Source organism: Colletes gigas, unplaced genomic scaffold (assembly GCF_013123115.1).
Source record: "Colletes gigas isolate AHSC1104 unplaced genomic scaffold, ASM1312311v1 Colletes_gigas_Sc00007, whole genome shotgun sequence".
NCBI classification, from domain to species: domain Eukaryota; kingdom Metazoa; phylum Arthropoda; class Insecta; order Hymenoptera; family Colletidae; genus Colletes; species Colletes gigas.
The window spans coordinates 9,297,772-9,321,222 of NW_025106636.1; the positions used below are offsets into that span (position 1 = coordinate 9,297,772).

A 23,451-nucleotide genomic window follows, 5' to 3' on the forward strand; every position below is an offset into this window, starting at 1 on the left:
GCTTGCCTCGATTAATAATGTTTTGAACGTTAAGAATGATCAAAAAAATGAAAATGTCTAATAAAGTAGAGTGTTTAGATGACTTTTAAATTTGGGGACAATATAATAGTGTATTCTAACCTAGATCTATCCCAGATCCAAATATGATTTAATGTAGAATGAATGTCCTGATATTGTTTTTACCGGAATCCTGATTGGACACATTATGTAATGGAGGGTTAAAATCCTCCTCTCACATCCCTATAACTCGAATGGAACCATGTTCAGCATCGCATTGCCCGAGGTCGTCGGGAAATGACGGTACCGACAATAGGGCTTCATCAATAAATAAAGAAAAACGTGGAACACGTATACACTACCTGCCTTGCGACCTTCCTTTTCTGCTTGCCTCAATCAGACGCAAGATGTGTTTCTGAACAATGTCTGAGGGAGGATAACCTACGTGGAGCAAGAATGCCGTAGGATTGGACAGGGACAGAGGATGGAAAACAAACAATCGGTAATAAAATTGAGATACGGATAGAATATTGGGATGGTCTGTTCCGAATGCTGGTCAACATTACGTTGTGTCCCTCTAAAAATATTTATAACAAAATTGTGCACGTAAGATCAACGGTGATCTACGGAGAATTGAAAGGGATATCCTCAAACAAAAACGTCAAACTTGATTCTACATACAATGAAGTTGAAAAAGTTGAGTGGTCACCAACTGGACCTGGAACCAGCAACGTACACTTGACGTGGACTTGATTATATAAGCTTGATTAGTATAGTGATGCTCAAAAGCTGTGACCTCACCTAAGTGGAGGATCGCCCACGAAACGCAACAATTCCACTACCTTGGAACTATAGTGTCGGTAGTAGCGGGCTCCCTCGAGGGAAACATCTCGACGATCCCCTTCGATCGGGCCGCATAATGCGCTAATTAGACGTTAATTGGTGCCCAGACCTGGTGGTCTTGCTCGTCCTTAATGGGCGCCGCCAATTTAATTTGGTCGTCGTTTGCCGGCCACGACACGGTTTGTATTCCTAAACGCGCACCTTTGTCCCGTAGCCGGCCATAGAGAACGCTCGACTTCATCCTTTCTGGGGTTGCGTTTCCCTCCGACCAACGGAATCCAGGGTTCCCTGGCATCTCCCTGGTTACGATCCCCAGGTCCGAGTGGCGCCGTAGCCATCGTAATCATCCCGAAAGCTACCGTTCTCCCCATTGTCTGACTATTGTGTCCTGTTACCGCTGTGCGTCCGTTCGTTTGCACAAGGGTGGGGGTGATTCATTTTCCGCGAAATATCAGTTCCTGCGCCGCATGAATTGCGAGTCGCACGACCGCGTAAAACCGCCCACGCTTGTTTCGGCTCTTCCTCCCTTCAACACACCCCGTGTCGCCCTTCTCCTTTAACTTGTCCTGCTTGTTCATCCGTTTCTGTCCCTCTCGCGCGGTGCATTGTCACCGAAATTGGGTCGGTAGCTCGCTGCTGGCTGAAATGAGATACGCGGTCCCGCGGCGCACGCGAAAATTGGTCATTGCTATCTACGTTTTTTCCTTTCGACTTTTTTTGTTATTTTTTTTCCTTTTTTTTCTGGTTTTTATTTTTTATTCCCTGTTTCGTTCCGTTTTGTTTCGCCCCGGTGTCCGATGCGTGTTCAGGCGGCAGCGGAGGAACAGAAAAAACGCCCCTGGCGCTTCCTGTTGGCTGTTTGCGGGTGCTACTTTAATTTCCGGCTTTGCCTCCCATGGGGTGGTAGCCTGGGAGGGAGGAGGCAGTGTCCCGTGTCCGAAATGTTTTCGAATCGCGTGTGTCATTGTTTTCCAATGTGGGGGGGGTTGCTACACCCTGGGAGTCTTACAGTCCGAGGGGGATGGCAAGAAAATTGTTTTTATTTAAAAATCCTTTTTTGTTTATTCAAGTTCCATCTGTCTTCGACTTCGTCACGATGATATAAAAACACGGGTAGGGTTGTTTCAAAGCGGCAAATCAATTTCGAGAATTTTTTTATGACTTAATTAACCCGTCGTGGCTTCTACCATTGTTATTACGTATAAAAGAATCGAGAATCACGTGATATTATTGCCAACCTACATTTATAAATTCTCCATCAATGACAGTAACATTCGCGTATAGTGAAGAATTTACATTCACAATCGAGTTCGATCAGACCGAAGAACAATATCATAAATCTCTCTATTTGCAAGTATCCGTAACGGAGATTGATGCAATAAGCGAGACACTACTGTACTACATTAAAACAATTGCACATACGAACTGTTAAACGGAGAACCTTAGAACCTTTTTTAATTAACCGAGTGCACGTGTTAAATATTAAACAAACAAGGAGTTTAGACATAGGATTTTGCACCTGTATTTTTCGAACAGAATTTATCGGAGAAATTTGAAACAAAAAGGAAATTCCATTTTCCGGTATCATTAACATAAATTAAAAGAATCGAGCGTAGCCCGTAACTTTATTAATCGGTTTCATCCGGTCGGATATTCGTTTCGCGAACGGGAAGCGTCGTGTGCACGTCGTCGGACAATTTTCGTCGCGCTCGGAGATACGTGACCGCGCAAGCGGCGGAAAAATTTCCGTCGCACGGACGACGGGTCCGATGATTAACAGCTCGGCCGTAACGAGCGCTTCGGTCCTACTTAATTAGAGATCGGGTAATTTATGCGGCAGACGTGTTCCACGCGCGACCGGCGACGCGCCTTTCTTCCTTTGTAGCGGCCGCTTCCTCCCGATCCACTTTTATTTCCCGCCGTTAATTGTTCCGCGCCCTTAAAGAAGGACGATGAATTTCCGGTCGCGCGAATAGATGCCGCGATTAATTATTTCGCGCTGTTTTGTTCACTCGCTTTGTTATTCCCGCTCATTTGACGCTGGCCAGGCCTACAATGCCCGGATAACTGAAATTGCTCGAGACCCGGATAACTGAAACTACCTGAACAATCAAGTTTACTCGAATTACTTTTGATACAAAAGGAATTGTATTTGGTTTAGGTCTTTAGGTTGGGTTAGATCTTTTAATTGTTAATCGTGTAATTCAGCACTTTGATGACTAAGGTCTCTAAACCTAGAAAATGTGTTTGGGACGAGAGGAATTATTGAAGCTGATTTCAAGAGAAAGTACATTTATTGTACCTTAAACATACGTATTTATATTTTTGCTAACTCAGAAGTCGAATTCATGATGAATGCCACTGTTATGCAATGATGCTACACAGGCAACTGATAGTTCAGACTGGAGGTTATCAAAATGCCGGTTAGTATTTGTTTATATTTCTATTAGTTATTCTTGGAGACTTTAGTTATCAATCAACTCTCGGTTTGAGGTATAGGAACCATCGTATTATTTCCTCTTTTTTTTTAAACACGATAAATGGAGCATTCTGAACGCTCGTCCCCCGCAATAAATGTTTTTGAATCGCGTGTCAGTTTTCTTGATCGCCCAGAGAATTTCTGTTCATTTTAGCGATACGTTTGCTTTGAAATTTCTTCAATTAGTCCCTGTTTCATATCGATTGCGTGATCCGGCAAAGAAACAGTGAACAATAGTAAGCATCGTAGGCCGAACAATATCGAGGACATTTTATTTGTATCAGATACGTTCCCGTTGTCACGATTCGATAAGTAATTCCTCTAAGAGCTGCTGCAGCGACTTTGCTCGATGAAAAGCCGCCTTCAGAAGCCCGCATTGTTTGCTTTGCGTACTGTCGCGGAAACGCCGTTGCGCTTTGCGAAATTTCTCGGTTACAGGACCGTTTGAGAATTTCGCGTATACTCGCCGAAAAATTTCCAAGCTGGGACCAGAGGTTCCCCGGAACTTTCACGGTTGAAATATCTCCGAAATCGGGACTGAAAGTGTACTGAAATTGTTAACTTTCGAATCTCTGATTTATGTTATTTGGAACGAGCAAGGGAAAAAAATTTGTATATTGGAGGAAAAGTTAATGGTATTTCTTCTAACACGAGGTTAGATTTCGTACGATTAATTAAGGTACAATTTATCTGTAATAAATTATTAATATTGTCTTATGTGTAGATATGTAATATTGATTAAATAATTTGCTATCTCAGCATGGGCGTTTTTATTTACCGATTGTTAGCAGACTGCCTAATCTATAGTGTTTGAAAACATTTAGTGGTGAATAAAATATGAGAGGAAAGAAAGTATGTTAGCAATCTGGAGACGTATTACTAGGTGCTGATTCTATATGCAAAAATAAATCGAAAATGTAGAATAAAATTTGTTCGAGTAATGGTTTTCCAGAAAATTGATTTTAAATATTCATGAGACACGCGTGTGATAAAGTACGATTGGGAAGTCGGTGCAAGTAGAAATAGTGAGTAATGATCAGACACGTCAGCTAACTCGTATTCAGTAGCAGCACGCGTAACCGAGAAATTTTTAAATTATTTAACTCGGAAACGAACTATACAAAAAAGTATTATTCTACATTTTCAAAAATATTAGAACAATGTAGGGGGTTCGATCAACCCTAGAAAAAATTTTAATGGGAGGTTCCAGAAGCCAAAATAAGACGAAAATCATGGATTCGTTGATCGGGGCTTCGTTAAAAAGTTATAGAAACATTTCCGGCCACACAGTATATTTTCAATAAAGAATTTTTTTCTCGAAAGTACGTAGGATTTCGGGGGTGTGTGTATTACCAAACATGATTGTAATTGACCCCTACAATTAAAAATAAGTTTTAAAATTTTTAATAACTTTTTAACGAAGCCTCAATTAACGAATTGGTATTTTTGTATAAATTTTTAGAATTTATTTTTGATTCTCGGTTTTAAACATTGTATTAATTGGGTCCGAAGAGAATAATTGCTCGCTAGATTTTTCACAATATTAAAATCGTCATTTAAATTTTATTTAATTTTTCAGTAAACGTTTAAAAAGTTTCCTCAAAGGACGCAAAACGGTGGACATTTTTTAATTTAGTTCCGGGCAAAATTGGTTGCGCTGTGTTTCTGAGAATAAATATACGTTTTCCCAATTGCTCTTACGGAACGATTTCACGTTTGACACATCGAAAATACCCGACAAAATTGTGCCCGTCACGGTGAATGGCTTGGCCAGAGCGTCAGAGCCCTGGCTACAGTTACATAAAGTTAAAAGGTTTCCTTGCAACACGTGCCTCTAAAAAGAAACTTCTTTACAAACGTAGAAAAACCGTTTCGAAATCCTCTCGGAATTCCAGCTGGCAACGAACGGGGGCAGAAAATAAGTCGATTGAATCGCAATTCTGCCCGTCTGCGCGCTTTCTTCGCCCACTGGCACCGAATCGATCTTCGTCGCTGCGCGATCTCCTTCGAAATCGCTTTTCCCCCGATGGGCAGAGGCGATAATTGATTTTACAAGTTCGACCAGGCGCCATTCCCGTCTGTTCTGTAAATCGTCTACCACGTGAAGGCGCGTACGATAGATCGCGAAACTTCTTTGCCAGACATCGAAGAACCGTTGCCACGGCAGAACCGTAATATTTGTTCGTCGTTTCATCGCTATTCGCGTGATGGACGACCGTGCAGCGATTGCTCCACTTCTTATCGCGAAACAAAACGGAGAAATTTTATTCCAGAACGTACCGTCGGAATCCAATTCCCTACAAGTGCCTAAATATTGTCTAAAAATCACCGAAATAGTTTTATTTATCTGTCGAAGAAGTTTCCTTTCGCCCTGCTTCGATATATGCAAAATCCGTGAATTTACATTTCCTCTTTCGTTTTAAGACTTCGAATAAAGTGGTTAAACAGAAGAATAAATGAATACGATGATCGCGTGTCTCGATAAATATTAAATGATTTCGAAATGGAATGGTTCGATACGAAAGTACCAATTTTAAAGGTAAATGTATCGCTGCTACGAAAACACGTCCGACCTACGAACCGCCGTATTTCACATTTAACCTCACCGATCCTGAATCTTTTTCTTTGGGTAAAAGAAATAATCTTGATTCGACTCAATTTATCTCGGATTCGATAAATGCAATTGGATCAAAATATTACAATATAAAAAATGCTTTCGGTGTCAGTGAGTTGACTATTTGTTGGTTAGAGGGGAACGCGAAGACAAGATAATCTGTTTCGACATGAAAGGAGAACCTCGTATCGACCGTTTTCAAGCCCTTATCGATGCATAAGATATCGAGTGGACTGGAGAAGTGATGTTCTTCTTGTACGTCGAGGGTTGTTCAATGATCTACCCTTCAACGACGTCTTTTCGCCCCGTCCTTTCGCTGCAACATTTTCTAGAAACTTTTCTATATCAATCGTAAAAAGATCGACAAATGGGACACCTTGAGCTTCACGTTATTTTTAGAAAACTGTCTTGAAAATTAGGTTTTATATTGTTCAAATAACCGAACGGCTACCACTTCTTATTTATCTGTAATTATAATGTGGACCACTAGACTGCTACCTTTTCCGATTATTACGTTTGTTGACTCCACAACTATAATTTGAGCCACTATATTGCAACCTTCTCCCAGTGCTAGGTTTGTTACAGCTATAACTATAATTTAGGTAATTGGATGGCTATCTCGTCTACTTTACTTTGCTACGAATTCTACGAAATAGGGTACTGTTCAAACAATGGGACGTATCTAAGATAGGATCTGTTAGTACCACCATAATGAGTGCACTATCCACGACAAAATATCATTTTCTTGTCGCTAATGTTTATAACGCCAATAATTGTACTTGTAGTATCGATCCCAACGGAGTTTTCCTTTACGAATAACAAAATGCAAGGTAAATTATAGAAATCAAGGGAACCGAAGGAAATACCGTGAAACTGTGCATTAATCCCGTACAGTGGAATTAATCTTCCTTTCTTATCGAACGTGTTACCGGATGAATTCCTACGCATTCATCGGTTATTTTCGAATCAACGACGATTCATCGTACTCGTTGTTGCCGCGTTTGCGTACCTTTTTGTTGTTCACGCGATACGTGATCCTCGTTGCAAATGCATGGGTTAGTTGATCGAGAGCGTTCACAAAGGGATGCATCGAAATGCGTTGAGCGAAACGGATGACCGTCGATGAATAGACCAAAGAAGCACGGACTATTCCGGTTGAACATAACCCGGCTGGATTGTTGCAATTTGCAGGCTATTAAATCGGCTAATCGATGCCATTCGATGCGCGGATGACGGTCATCGTCGAGCGCGTCGATGAGCAGAAGCTCGTTGAAACGCCCGCCGACGATGGACGCGCGCAGTTTCGACGTACGAAATCACGATCAAGCATGGGATTATAGCGTCAATTGCTAGAGGTACTAACTTCGTTCATTTCTGAAATAAATTTTCTTTATCCCGGTGGCGAGATAATAGTTCTAAAATTTACAACAGTACTTATTATTCATTTTAGATTTTATTCTATAAATCTTGTCGACTTTTATAAATAGATCCGTACTGTGTTTAAATAAACGATAAATTAGTTTTCTATCCATTTTAGTAGTCGAAGCTTTCAAATATTTCGAGACCACGGTATAAATAGGAGAATTGAAAAATTCAATTATTTTTCTGGAACAATTTAAAGTGGCGAAGTAAAATGAAAGAATCTCTATAAGTGTATTAAACAGTGGGGTTTCCTGTGTGTGATTCGTGCGTTTCGTTGCCAGAACCACGCGAAATTGCAAAAAAACGGGGTAACAGAAAAAAAATCACCACGACGAGGGAAAGAAATCGCGTTAGAGGAATTTCATCGGTCTGAACGGTCTCTCGCGCAGACTGTTATTTAACCGGGTGGCACGAAAAACGCTCGCACGATTTTGCTAAAGTTGCACCAAGCCGGGCGCATTCGAGGCACGAGCTGTTCCCGGCATTTCGCGTAACGCGATACGTTCCGCGATCAATTTATCCACCCCGAACCGAATTTCCCTGTTGCGCAACGAGAATCAAGAACGAGCAAACAAACGCGATGAAAAAGACAACTCAGATCTTTTATAATGCTGCTCGGTGTTCGGTGGATGCCTGTAATTTAGACCTAACCTCTCTCTTTATTCAAAATATATATTGCAATCACAGTACACTGTTCAGTGACGAAATGTCTGAGATGCGTCATAGCTAAAAATATGTTACGTCACATTTATTCGATTCTCAATGGTTGTCGAGATACAGGTCTCGCTAGAATCGTCTGTGTGCGCCTGCGCGGAGAGCTACGAAGCTGAGTGGGAGACAGAAGGCTCCATGGTGGGGGGAGCCCTCCACTTGGCCTTCAGCGGCCAATTGATTTCGTTGCTACTTAAGTTACCGAAACACTTTTAAAGATCACGCAAAACAGTGAGGAGTTAGGGAGCATAGAACGCAGTAATACGGTCATTTCGTGAGCTGCTTGCAATTTTTGGAGGCTCTTTTTCTTCCTTTGTATTCCTGGCCATATAATCCGGGCGGATAGGTCGTCGAGGATTTTATTCCGTTTAATTTCCTCCCGGGAACAATATCAACAGCGATGCGCATAATCAGCGAATCGGCTGCCCGCTGCGTAATGGCCAGCTAAATATTATCCCTCGGGCGAAATGCTTCAACGGAATAGTTTTTAATATAACATCGTCGGCTTTGTATCGTCGAATGGGGAATTTCGTTTTTAATCTTTTTTTTTTTATTTTCCTCGTATTCAGGGCACTGCAATCCCGACACGTTTCGATATAATCCCGATAATTCGAGGAGCGATAATACTTTGCAAAAATATTAAACACGATATCTAGGATTTTTGGTGCTGCGAATAAAGGCGGGGCTGGTAAATTATCGCGACAATTATGGAATCCGATTAAGGGAGCTGTTTCGTATTTTGGGTCGAAAATTCAGGGCACATTATAATTTTTTTTTACGAAGGAATAATTTATTCGGAACGAAAATTATTAGATACAGATCTTACAATTGCTATTGTGTTTTATAATTTCAAACAGCAAGATACTGTAACGAAGTTATAGGATTCTAGAGGTGTCAAAGTGCAAAAACGAAAATATCAAATGTTGCTGTTAACATCTTTTAAAAGTTTAACAATCTGATAGTATATTCATACTACTTTCAATGTCAGAGATATAACGAAGTTATAAAATATTTTCGAAAGCGTCACGGAGTGCTGTGGCGCGTCTTCCGGAACTTTTGAAATCGTTTTATTTCAAACGACGTCCCCGGAGGCTATCAACATGGTATCTCGGGAATTTCTGACCAGATTGATCTAAAATTTCGAGCATAACTTTTAATATCTTGTTTACTCAGCCCTCCTTGAAACCATCTAAATTTATTATTTTTTCTTTTAATAAAAAATCAGTTTAATATTTATACAAATTCGAGACGACAAATAGAGAGCTTTGCGAAGTGAATAACTTTTGAAAGGTTAAAATTTTTGGCCTTTTCATTTCCTTCGAAATTTTCATTTTATACGGCACTAATTTTGGCGCGTACATTGTTTGCGGCCTCGTCGAGATTTAATAAATTACGCGTACACTTCTGTTACTTTCATTTCGTTGGTTAGTTTGGTTGAAAAGCGAGCTGCCCGGAAAAATGAAAATCCATCAACGCGCAGTTTTCGAGTGCAGCCGCATGTTGAAAAGGTACTCGTCCGGTCGTATAATAGAACAACATCTGTTCGTCGTAATTTCTACAGTATCGCAAATGAAAATTGCGTGGTTTCGGTTAATCAAATTAAAGCCGATCTCTCGTATCGAAAATCTCGATATCGAATCCCAAAAATGTTCGCTATTTTACCAGTAATCCTGTGTGTTACTTTCAAATTAGTATTTCCGCGAACCAATAGTCACTGAAATTCCCTTGGAAACTTTTGATCGTATCAAAAAATGTTTCGTATAAAAATTATATATAACTGTTGCGAGGGGGAAATAATTTGGTATTTTTAGATAGAATTATGTCGATATTCGCTAATTATTGCAAAAAAAAATTGTGGCGGAAATATATAATATTGATCATCAACCACTCAGGATAATGAATTGAATTTTCCAACGAATCTCAAGCTGATGAACCAATTCTGGAATATCCTGTCTAATAATTTGTTTCGTTTCAATTAAATTTAGCTTCCAATTAACGTGATTTTGCAGCGGACGAGACCGTTAACGTTTTTCCTGGGAGGTTTCTTGTTGATGATTTCGACATTGTTACAGAATCCCGCGGTTTCCTGAAATATCGTTTGTCAGAATCGATATTAAACCGGGCACCGTCATAGTTATGAGATCGCTAACCGCAAAATTTAATATACAAACGACACCGCGTCGTATTGTTAACCTATTGTCTCTACAATTCGTCCCGGTTTCATCGGGAAATTTGCATCGATGATACATCGGGAACGCCATCGTTCGTTATCGTTTGCGTCATCGGTTGAAATGTAAACTCTCGTTATTACGAGCGATGAAACCGGTTCACGTTTATTCTTATTCCGTCGAGTATACGATACTAATAAAAAAAAATCCAATTACCGTTCGTGATTGCGCCAAAGTATTTACGTAGGGTGTTTTCGGATTAACGATAAATGGCACGAAAAATGGGAGTCACAAATATCATTATTTGGATTTCACTGATTTCTTGATTAAATTTTATAAAAATTATACTATTGTATAAGTCATTGACTATATTTACATATCTCTTATTATGGACTTAGTAATAATAATAATGCTTGCATTCCGTCTTGTTCCATCAATAGTCTCCGAGCAGGTTCTTTTCAAAAGGAGAAAAGAAAATAGAATTTGCATTCAAATTGAAAACTCAACCCCCCTTGAATTCACCGAACGCCAAACATTCCGGCTCTAAAGGAATTTGAACGTTACTCTGTGCGAACACGCTGCACACTAGCAATTTCGGCCAAAAATTTGCAAACAACCCTCCCTTCCTCGACCGGAACCCGGCGTTCAATTGCAAAAAAATGTCCTCTAAAATACACACGATCGACAAACGAACAAAGAAATTCGAGCGTCCAATAGCAACACAGGAATACACGACCTGTGCTTTTTCACCAACGATTTCGATCCACGATCTCGATTTCGTGCCACGCCGAAGAAGTCGATAGAATGCTTTCCCGGCGAACGAGCCTGCCCGAAGTTGCACGCAATTTCGCTGGGCCAGAAAAAAGGAATCAACGAGTTCGACGCCCGCCAGAAACTAATTCCGGCGAGTTGAATAAAGTATCAGCGAGGAAGTTGAGCCGCCGAGATCCTGACGGCTTAACGACCGAGCCGTCAATTAAACTTCATCAAGCGCTTAAACCGAATTCCAGGAATTGTCATTAGGTACCAGGACGCCGATGAATTTTAGCTCAAACGGGGGGATGTAACTGGAAGATTTGTGGAAGTCCTTGCGGCTGCACTTCCCGCATCCTCCACTAACAGTAAATCGAGGAATTTTAATAAAATCCATACTCCTTCGAACGATTCTACATAATTGACAATATTACGCATGAATTATGTTTAAAACATAGCAACTCAAATTGGAATTTCACATAACTAATGAAGTAAAATACTCCAACAAAGTCTAACCCAGACCTACCAAAGACTCAAGAAGCGCCTAGTACAGTATTGCCTCGCTTATTGCACAAATCTACGTTACGGATACACGCGAAAGAATCATCCCCACTACTTTTCTCTCACATTTCTGTTGAGATTCTCAGCGGGCTCTTCGCAAACTCTTTGCTCGGCAATCTTAATGGCACACTGTGCACATTGAGAGAAGCAAGTCTTCAACAAAAGCCTAACCGAAGCCTAACCCAGATTAAACCCAAATCTAACCTAACATAACCACAGAAGCAGGGTACAGAGAGGAACCACGCTCACATTCATCAGCAAAACCCAATTATTTACAAACCGCTACGCAACTGTCCCACTGTTAAACGTCAGCTATCCCTGTCTGGTTGGTCTCGATCGTGAAAACCGGCAACAGGACCGTGTTCATCCCCTCCCATAGCGGCTGTCGCCATCGACAACCGAGTCCCAGTTCCCATCCGACGGAACACGACGCCAGCGAACGTCGACCATCGAATCGCGTATGTAACGGTGGTTTGCTACCAGGAGCCAGGGCTGGAATCCGTCTTACAGCATGGCGGGTAATTCCGTCTCGGAGACTTAATCGCGACGAAGCACGTGCTACGACCGAAACAACATCCATTACTGCTTGGAATTCTGAAGGCGGGGGCGAGGGGACGAGGCTCTGCGGGCGCAACGACGGACCATCGATCAAATTCGATGGTCTAACTTGTCGCTATTGGCGGGGAACTCCGGAAGTCGGCACGAAACTCGCGACTCTAAACCGAACTAATACACTTAAGAGAATCGAAAGCGACGGAAGATTGTCTGGCGTCAGGCGGTAAATCGATTGCAGCCTGGGGAGGTGTAATCAGTCGCTCTTAATGACGATTTAGTGGTCTCTGTTCTCTGGTCGGTGGAGCCACTTTATCTTTATCGCAGGACAAGGTATGAAACTTTGTGGCGTTTCGATTTTTCAGGGACTGTTCCCTAGTATTACGTGGCGAACTAAATGGGAAACCAACGTGTCTAGATGCGTTAGCTTAGGTTTAGAATTTCAACAAGACGATTTTTAATGAAAAGTCTTAGTCGGATATGGTTGTTCATTTGGTTCGGATTAAGAGAAAGACCCGCGTTAAGAACTACGTGATTTTCGAAAGTTAGGTAATCTTGGTCGGAGTCTTTCTCGTCCGGAACGTGGCTCAGGGTCGAACTCGTTGCAAAAAGTCTCGGACGTAATCGGAATTGGGAAGGAGAGAATTATGTGAGAGTACGAAAAACGAACGGGAAATATCGACCAGTGGCGATCGAAGTGGTAACCGTGTTGGGGCAAACACAGGTTACCGCGAAGCTGATCCTTTGGGCGCATTAGTTTCACTCCTGGCGGGTCGAGAATTGTTTCCGAAAGAAGTTGCGACCGTGGCAAAGGAACAAAGATCCCTGAAAAGAATTTCTGCAGTCTTAGCTCTATTTGCGAAGGGGAAAGTATCCGAGAGAACTGGTTCAACAAAGCGCATGGCTGAACGAAACGAGCTATTATCTCTAACTTGAGACAATCGGCACGAGATGGGAAGGAAAGGAACGTCGAACTACTAAAGTGCAAAAGTTTCGTTCGTGATTCAAACATGAAGTTAGCGACACAATGTAGGATGTGGTAGCGGAGTAGGAAACTTGATACATGCTCGGATATATGTTACTAATAGATACTCGAGAGTTTCAAGAACGAAGTCGATTTAGAAGAGATCAACATTGTGGAAAAGGAGTTCTATTCAAAATAATATTATTAATATTGATTGACAATAACGAGGACAGGACGTTCAATTTCATCCTTTCAAAGGAATCAGTAACGTAATACGTAGTAGTGACGCGAGTAAGACCATTGGGCTGCAACTAGAATACATGATAATCAGGAACTAAATGACGTTTTGAAAACATTTAATACTTATCGATTGATGCCAACGAGGTCGTTTCTATCGAAACTACCTGTCCGATACTGGCGTGGTAGCAAATTATGAAACCTTATACGCGTTCGGATACATGATACTTTTGGATCGAAAACGTCGCGAACGACCCTCGAGAGTTTCAAGATTGATGTCGATTTATAGGCATTCGATATGTATTGATTAATAGTGACACGGCCGGGCCGTTCGACTTCATCGAAGTTTCATCGACGGCAGTCGATAATATGTGAGAATCGAACGCTCGGAGGTACCATTACTTTCTACGCCGCCGTGAGATAAACGTCGTGGCTCCTCCTATCAGACGACGGTTCTATCAGTTCATTTCTATTCAGCCGGCGGCACGGTAGACCGGCTTATTCATGCTTCAATCATCCTGGCGAAGTAATTAAGGGCGACTTTAAGCCAGGATCAACCGTTGTCGTTATCGGCATAATTGGTACTCGTTTGAATTTTCACGAAATACGCTCGGAAATTGAGGAACCCCGCCTGCGTCGCCCGTTCAAAATTGATGAACTTTTCGCCCTTTGTGCGCGGTACTTCTTTGGAACAAAGCGTTACAGAGGGACTCGGACATTTTGCCCAAAGTGTCCGGCCATACAGGATAATTCTTCGAAAGCTGTGCCCTCGACGAAGCGTGCAGAACGGAATTTAAATGATCCTAATTCTGAGATTACATTTCAAGTCTTTCGCATTTTGGGTCCGTATCTGCTCGCACAAACGCACAAAGCTATTTAATTTAATTTTTTCCTTGCCGTACTAGTCGCATAGAACACTCTGTGCGCGTCTATCGTTTCACGCGGGAGCTTCACACTTTGAGGCGCCTCCGTACTCGCACGCTTCTTTAAACAGTTTCAATTCGCGTTTAATGCGACGCCCCAGCGAGCTTCTTTGAAAGCAGCTCCTTGTGTTTTCACGCGTTTCTACGTCTCGTCGTAAACGGGCACGGTGTTTTCTCTCGTTTTCGCCCCGCCTTTCAGCGCGACGCTTCTAAAGTGCCAAGACTTGAAAGGGCTTCTTCCGACACTGTTTTTCGATTCTTCTCGTCACGCTTCGTTCGCGCGGTTCGAGGTTGTCTTGTTTGTCGCGCTTTTACGTAAGCGTCCGCTACGGCCACGCAGTTCCACGGGAATCCCGCATCGTTATGTCCGTACAAATAGCTCCGAGAAGTAGCTATGGTACGTATAACTTAGGTGTGTGGAGGTAGGAACACTGGAGGTGATGTGTTTCTAGGGATTTCCGAGGATCGTGGAAGCTTAGTGGATAAAAGTCCCACTATTTGTCTTTCGACACAGTGTAATACACACTCGAAGCGTGCCCTGTGACCTGGTCATTGTAGGCCTCTACTCTCACGTGTAACTCGAATAATTGATTAATAATAATTTCCGAAAACAAAATCTTGACACAAACCTACCACACATGGCGTGGGTGTGGGTCAACTTGACATTATGAGAAACAAAAAGTACTTTACAAAATAAGAATATATTTTAGAGCAGAAAAGTAGGAAAATTTTTTAGAACAAACATCGTACTCCCAATCTTTTTCCCTCGTGGTCTCAACCATTTCTAGCCAAAAGTTATACTATTAAAGCAAGGAGATTTGATACGTTCTAAACTAATACCGGAAAAGTTCCGCGAACAACATCGCAAGCTTTTTTAATTTATTCATGAGATCCTATTGTCGGTACGGTCGTCTACGGACCACCCCGAGTAAATACTGAATTCAGTCGCGTCCGACCTCGAGCTTGGTAAGCAGAGAGTGCAAGAAAGAATGGTCCGAGTTAGGTTCGTATTATGTCCATGTTAAATCTCTGGCCATTCAACGAGTCTGAATTTCTGCAATTTCCATAACGGTGAATTGTACTGCATTAAAATCAACTAAACTCTCCGCTTTTTGATAATAAATTTGTTTGCTTAAAATGTGCTAAAGGAATAATTTACTTCGCGTTTATGATGTCGTACAGACGCGGGAACGGTATAAGCCATTAGTCGTTGATGAAAGTACATTCAGTTTAGTCAAACGTGAATACAACACGCGCGTTTGGCATCGTCGATCTTTTCAGCTCCACTCGAAACAGGTGTTCTAGTCGAATGAACACGCCGGAGGTTAAAAAAAAGGTTGACTATTGATGCAACATTTTTTTCATGGACGCGTTGGCACATTTTAAGTCGCGATTAATGAGCTTCATTTAAAACGCGGGCAGCGATGGCCCGTTCGCCGAAGCGAGCGTCAAAAGAGATTAAAGGGCGAAACGAGAGACGCTTGGACAGCTCTATCAGCCGAGAAATATGTGTACACTGTGAGCGACTCCGGCCCGCGCTTTCGTCCGTTTTTTTTTTTTTTTTGCACAATTTCACGTCCCCGATGAACGTAAAAATCCACGTCCCTATTAAAGGGTGCTTCGTTCGCATGAAAATTCCCATTATTCTCTTCCAAACTTTGCTATCTTCGACCAGGGTCAGTCGCTTGTTTTCCGACCAGTTTCCCTCCCCCACATTGATACTCTTATTCGTCTGTGCATTATCATAATTTTCTTTTAAAGAAGATTTAAATAAATATATACAGAAATAGAAATTTTCAAAGGGGGTTAGTGTGTTACTCAAAGTAGAGAGTGGCATTATTGTAACGCGGTAAACTTCTTAGAGCGGTTCCACTAACATTTGTGCAAAGTTTCATCGAAATCGACGAGTGTCACTTACCGAATTTTCCCTTGCGTTAGACCGCGGCCTCGTCTCAATCGTCATCCCGGGTCCATTTAATTTCGTCCTTCGGATTTCGATTAATCGATCCACGATTCACCAGTCCTGGTAGCTCGAGGAAAAAGGGAACCAGAACACGCCATTTTCTACCGCGCCAGCGGCGAATGAAATATGCAGAACGCCTTCTCTTTCTCCGGGGAACGGCGTCGGGATGGCCAGGAGGGGTTAATTGCAAGGAAATACGATAAAGCGGACGGGAAGCGTTTCGTCGAGACGTTGGAAAATTTATACCAGCCGCGAAGCATCCCCGTCTGTGCTCGTGGACCGTGGCTCGAAGGGGACGGATGCAGGTTGAAATAGTCTGGAGAGATATCGCGTATTTTAAGGATTCTGATTAACCTTACAGGTAGTCTTAGACATTCTCGTGTCTTTGATATTTTTAGCGTCTTTGCTCCTCGGTTCACGTAGAAGATCATTTTGTTAATCTGTCAGCGACAAATGATCATTATTAATTCATGTTGAATCTGATGTAGGATATATTGAGAGATTCTCGTGTGATAATTCGATTAGTTGACAGTAATTCTTTAAATTTGCATACCAGCTCTATACCAAACCTCTCTAATTGTCGCCTCGCGGTTTTAATTCATTTGCAAGAATAGGGATAGTCCTAAATTTTAAATCGAGGAAGTACAGTATTGTCTCGCTTATTACACAATACTGCGTTACGGGTACATGCAAACCCCACCGCTGTTCACGTTTCTTCCGACGAAATAAAACTATGGGTAGGGTGCTGGTCGCGATAAATTCCTGGTTAAAAAAGAATTTGCATTTTTATTACAGTGACGTACGTATATGTTACAGTACACAGTGTGTGGTACATCCGAAATCTTTCGCGATGCAACCGAACGACGCACACCTATCGACACACGGGCGATTATTTTCGAGCTCGCCCGACGAACACACAAGTTTATCACCACCATTCTCTCCCTCTTCCCTCTCATTCCGACAACGAGATACCGCCATGAACCCAGCCCATTTGTATCGCTTGAATCGCAATTCGCTGGATAATACGCAACGCGGAATCTAATTTCCAATGTGTTCTTGATAACATCCGTGGATAGCATATGGTACAGCAAAGAGCGCGATAGTCCAGCGCGATCTCCAACCCGTTCGTTTCGAGGGAATCGAGAGCCGGGTCGCGGTATAATAACAGTGATTCTATCAACAATTCCCGTCCCCTTCCGCTTGATTCGCCGGCTCGTTGGCGACGATGTCGGCGAGACGAGCGGAATCGACGTTTCGGGTCCTAATTGAACTACGTTTGCTAAACGAAGACTCTTGGAAAGTTCGTCTAATCTTCATTTCGCTGGTCTCCCGCGCGAACCAGCGACAACCAGGTCGCTTATGTACAAAACGTCTCGCCGGTTGACTTCGAAACAATGACGAATCGCGATCGTGTCCCTGGCCCCTTGGCGCGTCGCGGGCCGGAAGTTCAAGAACGCGGTCGCACGGAACGCCGCCGCGTCGTATTGTCTGCTGCAACGAGTGGTTTGTCGCGCCATTTGGAAAACACAATGCATCGTTCTGGATATATCACGGCGCGACGTTCGCTCGTAAATTTCTCCTCGTTGTCCTTCGCGCGACTCACTGGCACACACACGCGCACTTCCTGCCGCAAACGGTGCCCCGACCATCCGCGTTTCGCGTTACATCCTGTTAAGATTCTGTAGAAAATCACTTAAAAAATGCTCGGTTAACTAGACTGATCGAAGTCTAGCGACCACTCTGAGAGTTCGGACTTGGAGGAGTCGAACTGTCATTGAGCACGGGACGAGGGGACCTATCCTCATCGTTGGACTGCGTTGTCTTGTTCAATGGAAAAACTGCCGCGAGTCGTGAGCGTTTCGTGTTTGACGTCAGGTTCGGAGTGGCTGCAACCAGTCCGTACCAGGTACTCAAACATTCGAAACCTCCACGAGTCGGGAGTTTTTCGACTTGTCTCATACGTTCAGGTTGGTGGTCCCTATGCTGTTGACGAAATTCGAGTTGTGACCCTCCTGGCTGGCCTGTCTGGCGGTGTGGCCAGCCTCCCCGCTTTGTATGCTGAAGTGTCTGTAGGAGATGTACTCGGGTGGAATCGGTTGCTCCCTCTTTACGGTCTCCCTTTGCTTCTTCACCTTCAGGTAACCGAGGACGGACACGAGGAGCAGGAACACCACGAATCCCATGCAACAGCCGACTATCAGGCCTAGGCGTCTGGTCAGGAAGCTGCTGACGCTACCAACGTCGCCCATCGACGAGCCGTCGCTGCTGATCACAGCGTCCGGTGCCTCCAGAGTCTTTACTTCGGTGCAACGGCTCGTCGACGTTTCCGTCATCTGCATATCCGACGGCAACTCGAACGTTTCATGATTGGAGAAGTTGAACTGTTCCACCGTGTCATCCTCCACGCGCTGGGCCAGCCAGTTGCCCAGCCCGAACACACAGATCAGATAGCGGCTGTTGGGTGTCAGGTTGGATAGTTTCGTTGAACGCGAGTTTGGCTCTAGGATCTTTGCTCGGATCTGAAATTTGAAACAAAAGAAAAATGTAGACCGCGAGGCCAGTTAAGAAAGCCTAAGACATGGACTCGGAGAAGCTCGTTGGGGTTTACCTCGTCGACGTTCTCCATTGCGTGGTAGGCCACCTGGTAGCCCCGGATACCCGAGTGATTCCTGCTCTGCCAGGAGACCAGGACGGAAAAGGGTTGAATGTCCTGGATGGCTAGTTTCAGAACTAGAGGCGCGGAACAGAAAGCGTGCGGGTCCAGGTCTAGGAACACCAGTCCTCTCAACTCAGGCGGCTGTTCGCACCTCAGTACTCCGCTGTCCACGTCGTTCACCCGCAGTCCTCCTCTATTCTGGCCCACACCGCCTCCCACTAGCTTCTGATGGTCGCGCAGCCACTCCCAGAGCTCCTGTGACTCGCAGTCGCAGTGCAGTGGATTCTCTACGCACATAGGCAAACTTACTTTGGTTCAAGTTCTAAACGATCATCACTCTCAGAGAATCTATCCGGAGAATAGGCGGTCAAATTGAAGTTTGGGCTTACCTTCGGCACGCAGGCTTCTGATCTGCGTCTCCAAGGGTCGGAAAGCGTTCAACGGTAAACTGGCTAGATAATTCCTGCTCAGGTCCAGGATCCTCAGCTTCTTTAGGGGTTTGAACGCGTCTGGGGAGATGGAGGATATCCAATTGCCGTAGAGATGAAGCTCGTCCAAGTTTTCCAAATGCTGGAACGTGCTTTTACCAACTCCGCTGATCTGATTGTACGATAGATCCAGCACCTGCAGAGCTTTCAGGTCCGGGGGGAAGTCTTCGAGCTCTTTCAGCCGATTGTGCGTCAGATTGAGCAATCTAAGGTGCTCCAGGCCCTTCAACCTTTCCTGGGGTAAGAGCTCCAGCTTGTTCACGCTTAGGTCTAGGGTCAACAGTTCGAGCAAACTTCGGAAAGCGCTTGGCGACACTCGCGAGATCATGTTGTTGCCCATGAAGAGGTGCATCAGAGCTGGGAACGCTTCGAAGTCCTGGCTGGTGACGATCGTCAGATTCGTTCCCGATATGTGTATCTCCTGGAGGGCCGGATACCTCGCCTCGGAACTGATATCGTGTATCCTGAGTAGAGGATTGGCCGTGACGTTCAGCCAGGCTAGGCTGGGGATATTTTGAGCGGACAGGGCGACTGCAGGTATTTGAACGAAGTTGTTGGCGGCCAGTTCGACCTTGCGCAGCAAGTTCGAACGGATGAAGAAGTTCGCTGGCAAGCCGGTCAGTTTATTGTGACTAAGGTCCACGGATATCAGGCGGGATAGGTTCACGTCGGCGAAACCGGTCAGGCCCTTGATCGAATTACCTCGCAAATCGAGTTCTCGCAGACTGACTAATCCGTTTAGCCGCGATACGTCCACGTTTTCGATTCCATTGTTAGCTAGCGATAGGAACTCGACCGTGGTGGTGTTTGCGAACGCGTCGTACGGGATATTCTCGAATCTATTGCCGTCGAGCTTCACTTCTTTCAGCGAATCTAGACCAAGGAACAAAAGGCTGGGCAGCTTCCGCAGCAGGTTGTTGCTTAGCAACAGTTTCCCCAGATTCTTGTTCTTCGCGAATATATCCGGCGACAGGGTGTAGAGCTGAGTCGAGTCCATAGCCAGATGCTGAAGAGACGGGAGTCCGTCCAAAGAGTTTCCGTTGATCTGGCTGAAATTGTTGTAGGATATCCTCAAGACCCTCAATCCTGGAATATCCAAACGATTTAACGCTGTGGCAGTGAGATGATTGTGCTCGAGGTTCAGTTCGTAAAGATTGTTTAGCCCTCTGAAGGCTCCGTTCTCTATCACGCTGACGGTACAGTTCTTCAGGTTCAGCGTCCTGATCGGTAGGCCCTCTTGGAAGATTTTGTCGTGCAACACGTTCAGATGATTATTAGCCAGATCCAGCACGCGAAGCCGCTTGAGAGCGGTCAGGGCGTAGGCGTCCAAGCGTCGAAGACCATTGTCCTGCAGGTAGAGTTCCTCGAGCTCGCGCAGTTCCGAGAAAGTTCTCACTGTCACGTGGCTCAATCGATTCATGCTGAGCTCGAGAAATTTAAGCGCCTGCATCGGCTGAAAGGCGGTGTCCTCGATCCGCGAGATGGAGTTGTTCGTTAGATATAATCGCTCGACTAGCAACAGGTCCCGGAACAAAGGCGCCTGGAGGCGGGTTAATCTGTTGTGTCCAAGCCACATGATTCTGACGGAAGCTTGACCCCTTAAAGAGTCATTGTGCAACACGCCCAGGCCGTTGTTGTCCAACTGAATGGAGACAAGAGAGCTACCGCTGTTCCCGTTTTGGCCCATGTCGTTCGACACTTGGAACACATCACCCAGCACCGCCAGGAGATTGCCTTGAAGGTTCACGTGTTGGAGACTGTGGAGGGATCTCAGGGCGCCGGTTTCCATATCCGTTATCGCGTTATTTTGCAAATGCAGCTCCAACAGCGACGGCAGAGGGGCGAACACGCCCCTCTTCACTTCGGTAATCTGATTGTCCTGGAGCCGAAGCTCCCTCAGCGACTTTGCTTTAGCGAACGTGCCCACCTCCAGCTCCCGAATGTTGTTCCCGTCCAAGGACAGGGTGGAGAGGTTCTCGCAATGTTCGAGAAAGTCTCGCGGCACTTTCTCGATGTAGTTTCCGCTGAGATGCAGCTGCGCGAGCTGGTTCAACGTCGCCAACCCTCTTGCGTCGATCTTCCTGATCGCGTTCTGCTGAAGATAGACCACCGATAGGCTTGTACTACCCGCGAACGTCTCTGCCGGTATTTCCAGGATGTTGTTCTCCGCCAGGAACAACTCCTTCAGTTCGGGTAGCTTCGAGAACACGCCGCGAATGTAGTGAATATGATTGTGGCTCATATCGATTGACCTGAGCCTCTGGTTTGCTCTGAAGGTGGACACGTCCAGAGACACGATCTTGTTGTGGCTGAGATCGATGGACTCGAGATCGATCAACGATATAAAGGCGTCCTTGTCGACGAACTCGACCGCGTTGTAGTAGAGGGACAGCGTCTTTAGCGACGGACAGCACCGGAAACAGTTTAGCGGGATCTTCTTGAAGTTGTTGCTGCTTAGATCGAGGAAATTCAGAGCGTCTAGTCTGGAGTAGCCGTCCTCCGGTAGCTCAGCCACCTCGTTCCAGGCAAGCCTCAGAGACGTCAGGTGCTCTAGTCTCCTCAACGACGTCATTGGAAACACCCTTATTTTATTCTCAGCTATGTCCAGGTCCGTCAGGGTGTCCTCGAGTCCAGCGAACGCGTACTCCGATATTTTTATTATCTGATTGCCTTTCAAGTTCAGCTTGATCAGAGACAGTCCGTAGAAGCTATAACTGGGAAGCTCGTGAACGAGATTCGCCTCCAGGTCCAACGCTTTCAGAGAACTCAGGGTCGCCATCGCCTTTTGCGGCACGTGAGGCAGTCGACCCGATACCAACGCTAAGGATTCCAGGCTCTTGCTCAGTCGCCTGAAGGCATCCTCGCTGATCTCGCGGATCGCCGAATGCGATATCTGCAAATGCCTGATCTGAGAGCCAGGCGGAAACGCGGCCGATCGAAGCTCCTCCACCTTTCTGTCTAACTCGTAAACGCTCAGCGATTGAACTACGGCTCCTGGAACAGTAACGAAGTTAGAGTGACTGGTCTGTGGCAGCCATCGTGAAGTACGAGGCTCAAGGTGGTATTCTCGTTTGACGGATAAAGTAAATCCAAAAACGAGGATACCCTCTTTATCGGTAAAATATAGAACTGGATAAAATCTTGAAAATGTATTCGCTACAGCTTGAAGAATTTTGATCTTTACTCTGTGGGATACCTAAATATATAATATAATCCAAACATATTCGGACGGTTATACCGTCCCCGTTGAATACAGCGTCGTTTAACCGGATCTCCGGAGAAAGGACAGGAAGATCCTCCCACGGCAGAAACGAAATCCTCTGTTTCACTTTAATATATTTGCTCGTCATAGAGCGCACACGTACCTTCACCCTCGGCGGCGTGTATCACGCCGGACAAAGCACTCCTGAGGGACTCCTCGGTGGCCCCGGCGCATTCCAGGAACAGACCGTCCTCGAAATTGTAGCAAGGGCAGCCGGGTATCGTGTCTGGGGGTGGGCATTTCGCGCTCCTGGCTTCCTGCGCCGCCATGCAGGCCGCCAGCACCACCGAATAGATGAAACGAAAGCCGTCGCGGCTACCACGAGCCTCGTGTCCGCCGCGCGACGAGCCTGAGCCCCAACACTTACGCCTAGTACGCGGCCACGTCGTCCACATATTATTATTATCGCGCCACTCCTTGCCGGGCCCGTCTCGATGCGCTCATCGTTTCTCTCGACGACCCTCGACGATCCTTGCACCTGCGAACATCCGACATTTCCTTACATTCATAACACAGTGAACCACGTGAGTTGGGAACAACCTGTACTACCTCCAGGACTCGTCTTTCGTTCCCCGGACTATAGGTCTGACCAGTAGTTGACTTATTCTACTTATTCGCCGATATTACTTCTACTCATATATCACTATCCGATCCAGTATGGATCGCTACTACTTCACTAGTTGTCTGATCAACAGTCGTTTTATTCTGGACTGTGTTGTCCATTCAAAGGTTGTCTCATATGATTATACATACTATTGATCACGCTACGGAGCGTCTACCCTACTAATTTCATTACTCGTCGAATCACAAATCGTCTCTTTCCACTTACAGATCAGGACTTTATTTTAGCAATAACCA

General features: G+C 44.7%; 1 protein-coding gene across 1 annotated transcript; it reads right to left on the reverse strand.

The window, feature by feature from the left end:
* Positions 1-18,020: 18,020 nt before the first annotated feature.
* Positions 18,021-22,988, reverse strand: LOC122396087 (protein artichoke-like). The gene is made up of 4 exons (XM_043394208.1): positions 22,697-22,988; positions 19,233-22,325; positions 18,796-19,130; positions 18,021-18,706 (listed from the first exon to the last, which is right to left on the reverse strand). Exons 1-4 carry the CDS (start codon positions 22,986-22,988, stop codon positions 18,143-18,145), a joined length of 4,284 nt encoding a protein of 1,427 aa, XP_043250143.1. The 3' UTR covers positions 18,021-18,142.
* Positions 22,989-23,451: the final 463 nt, after the last annotated feature.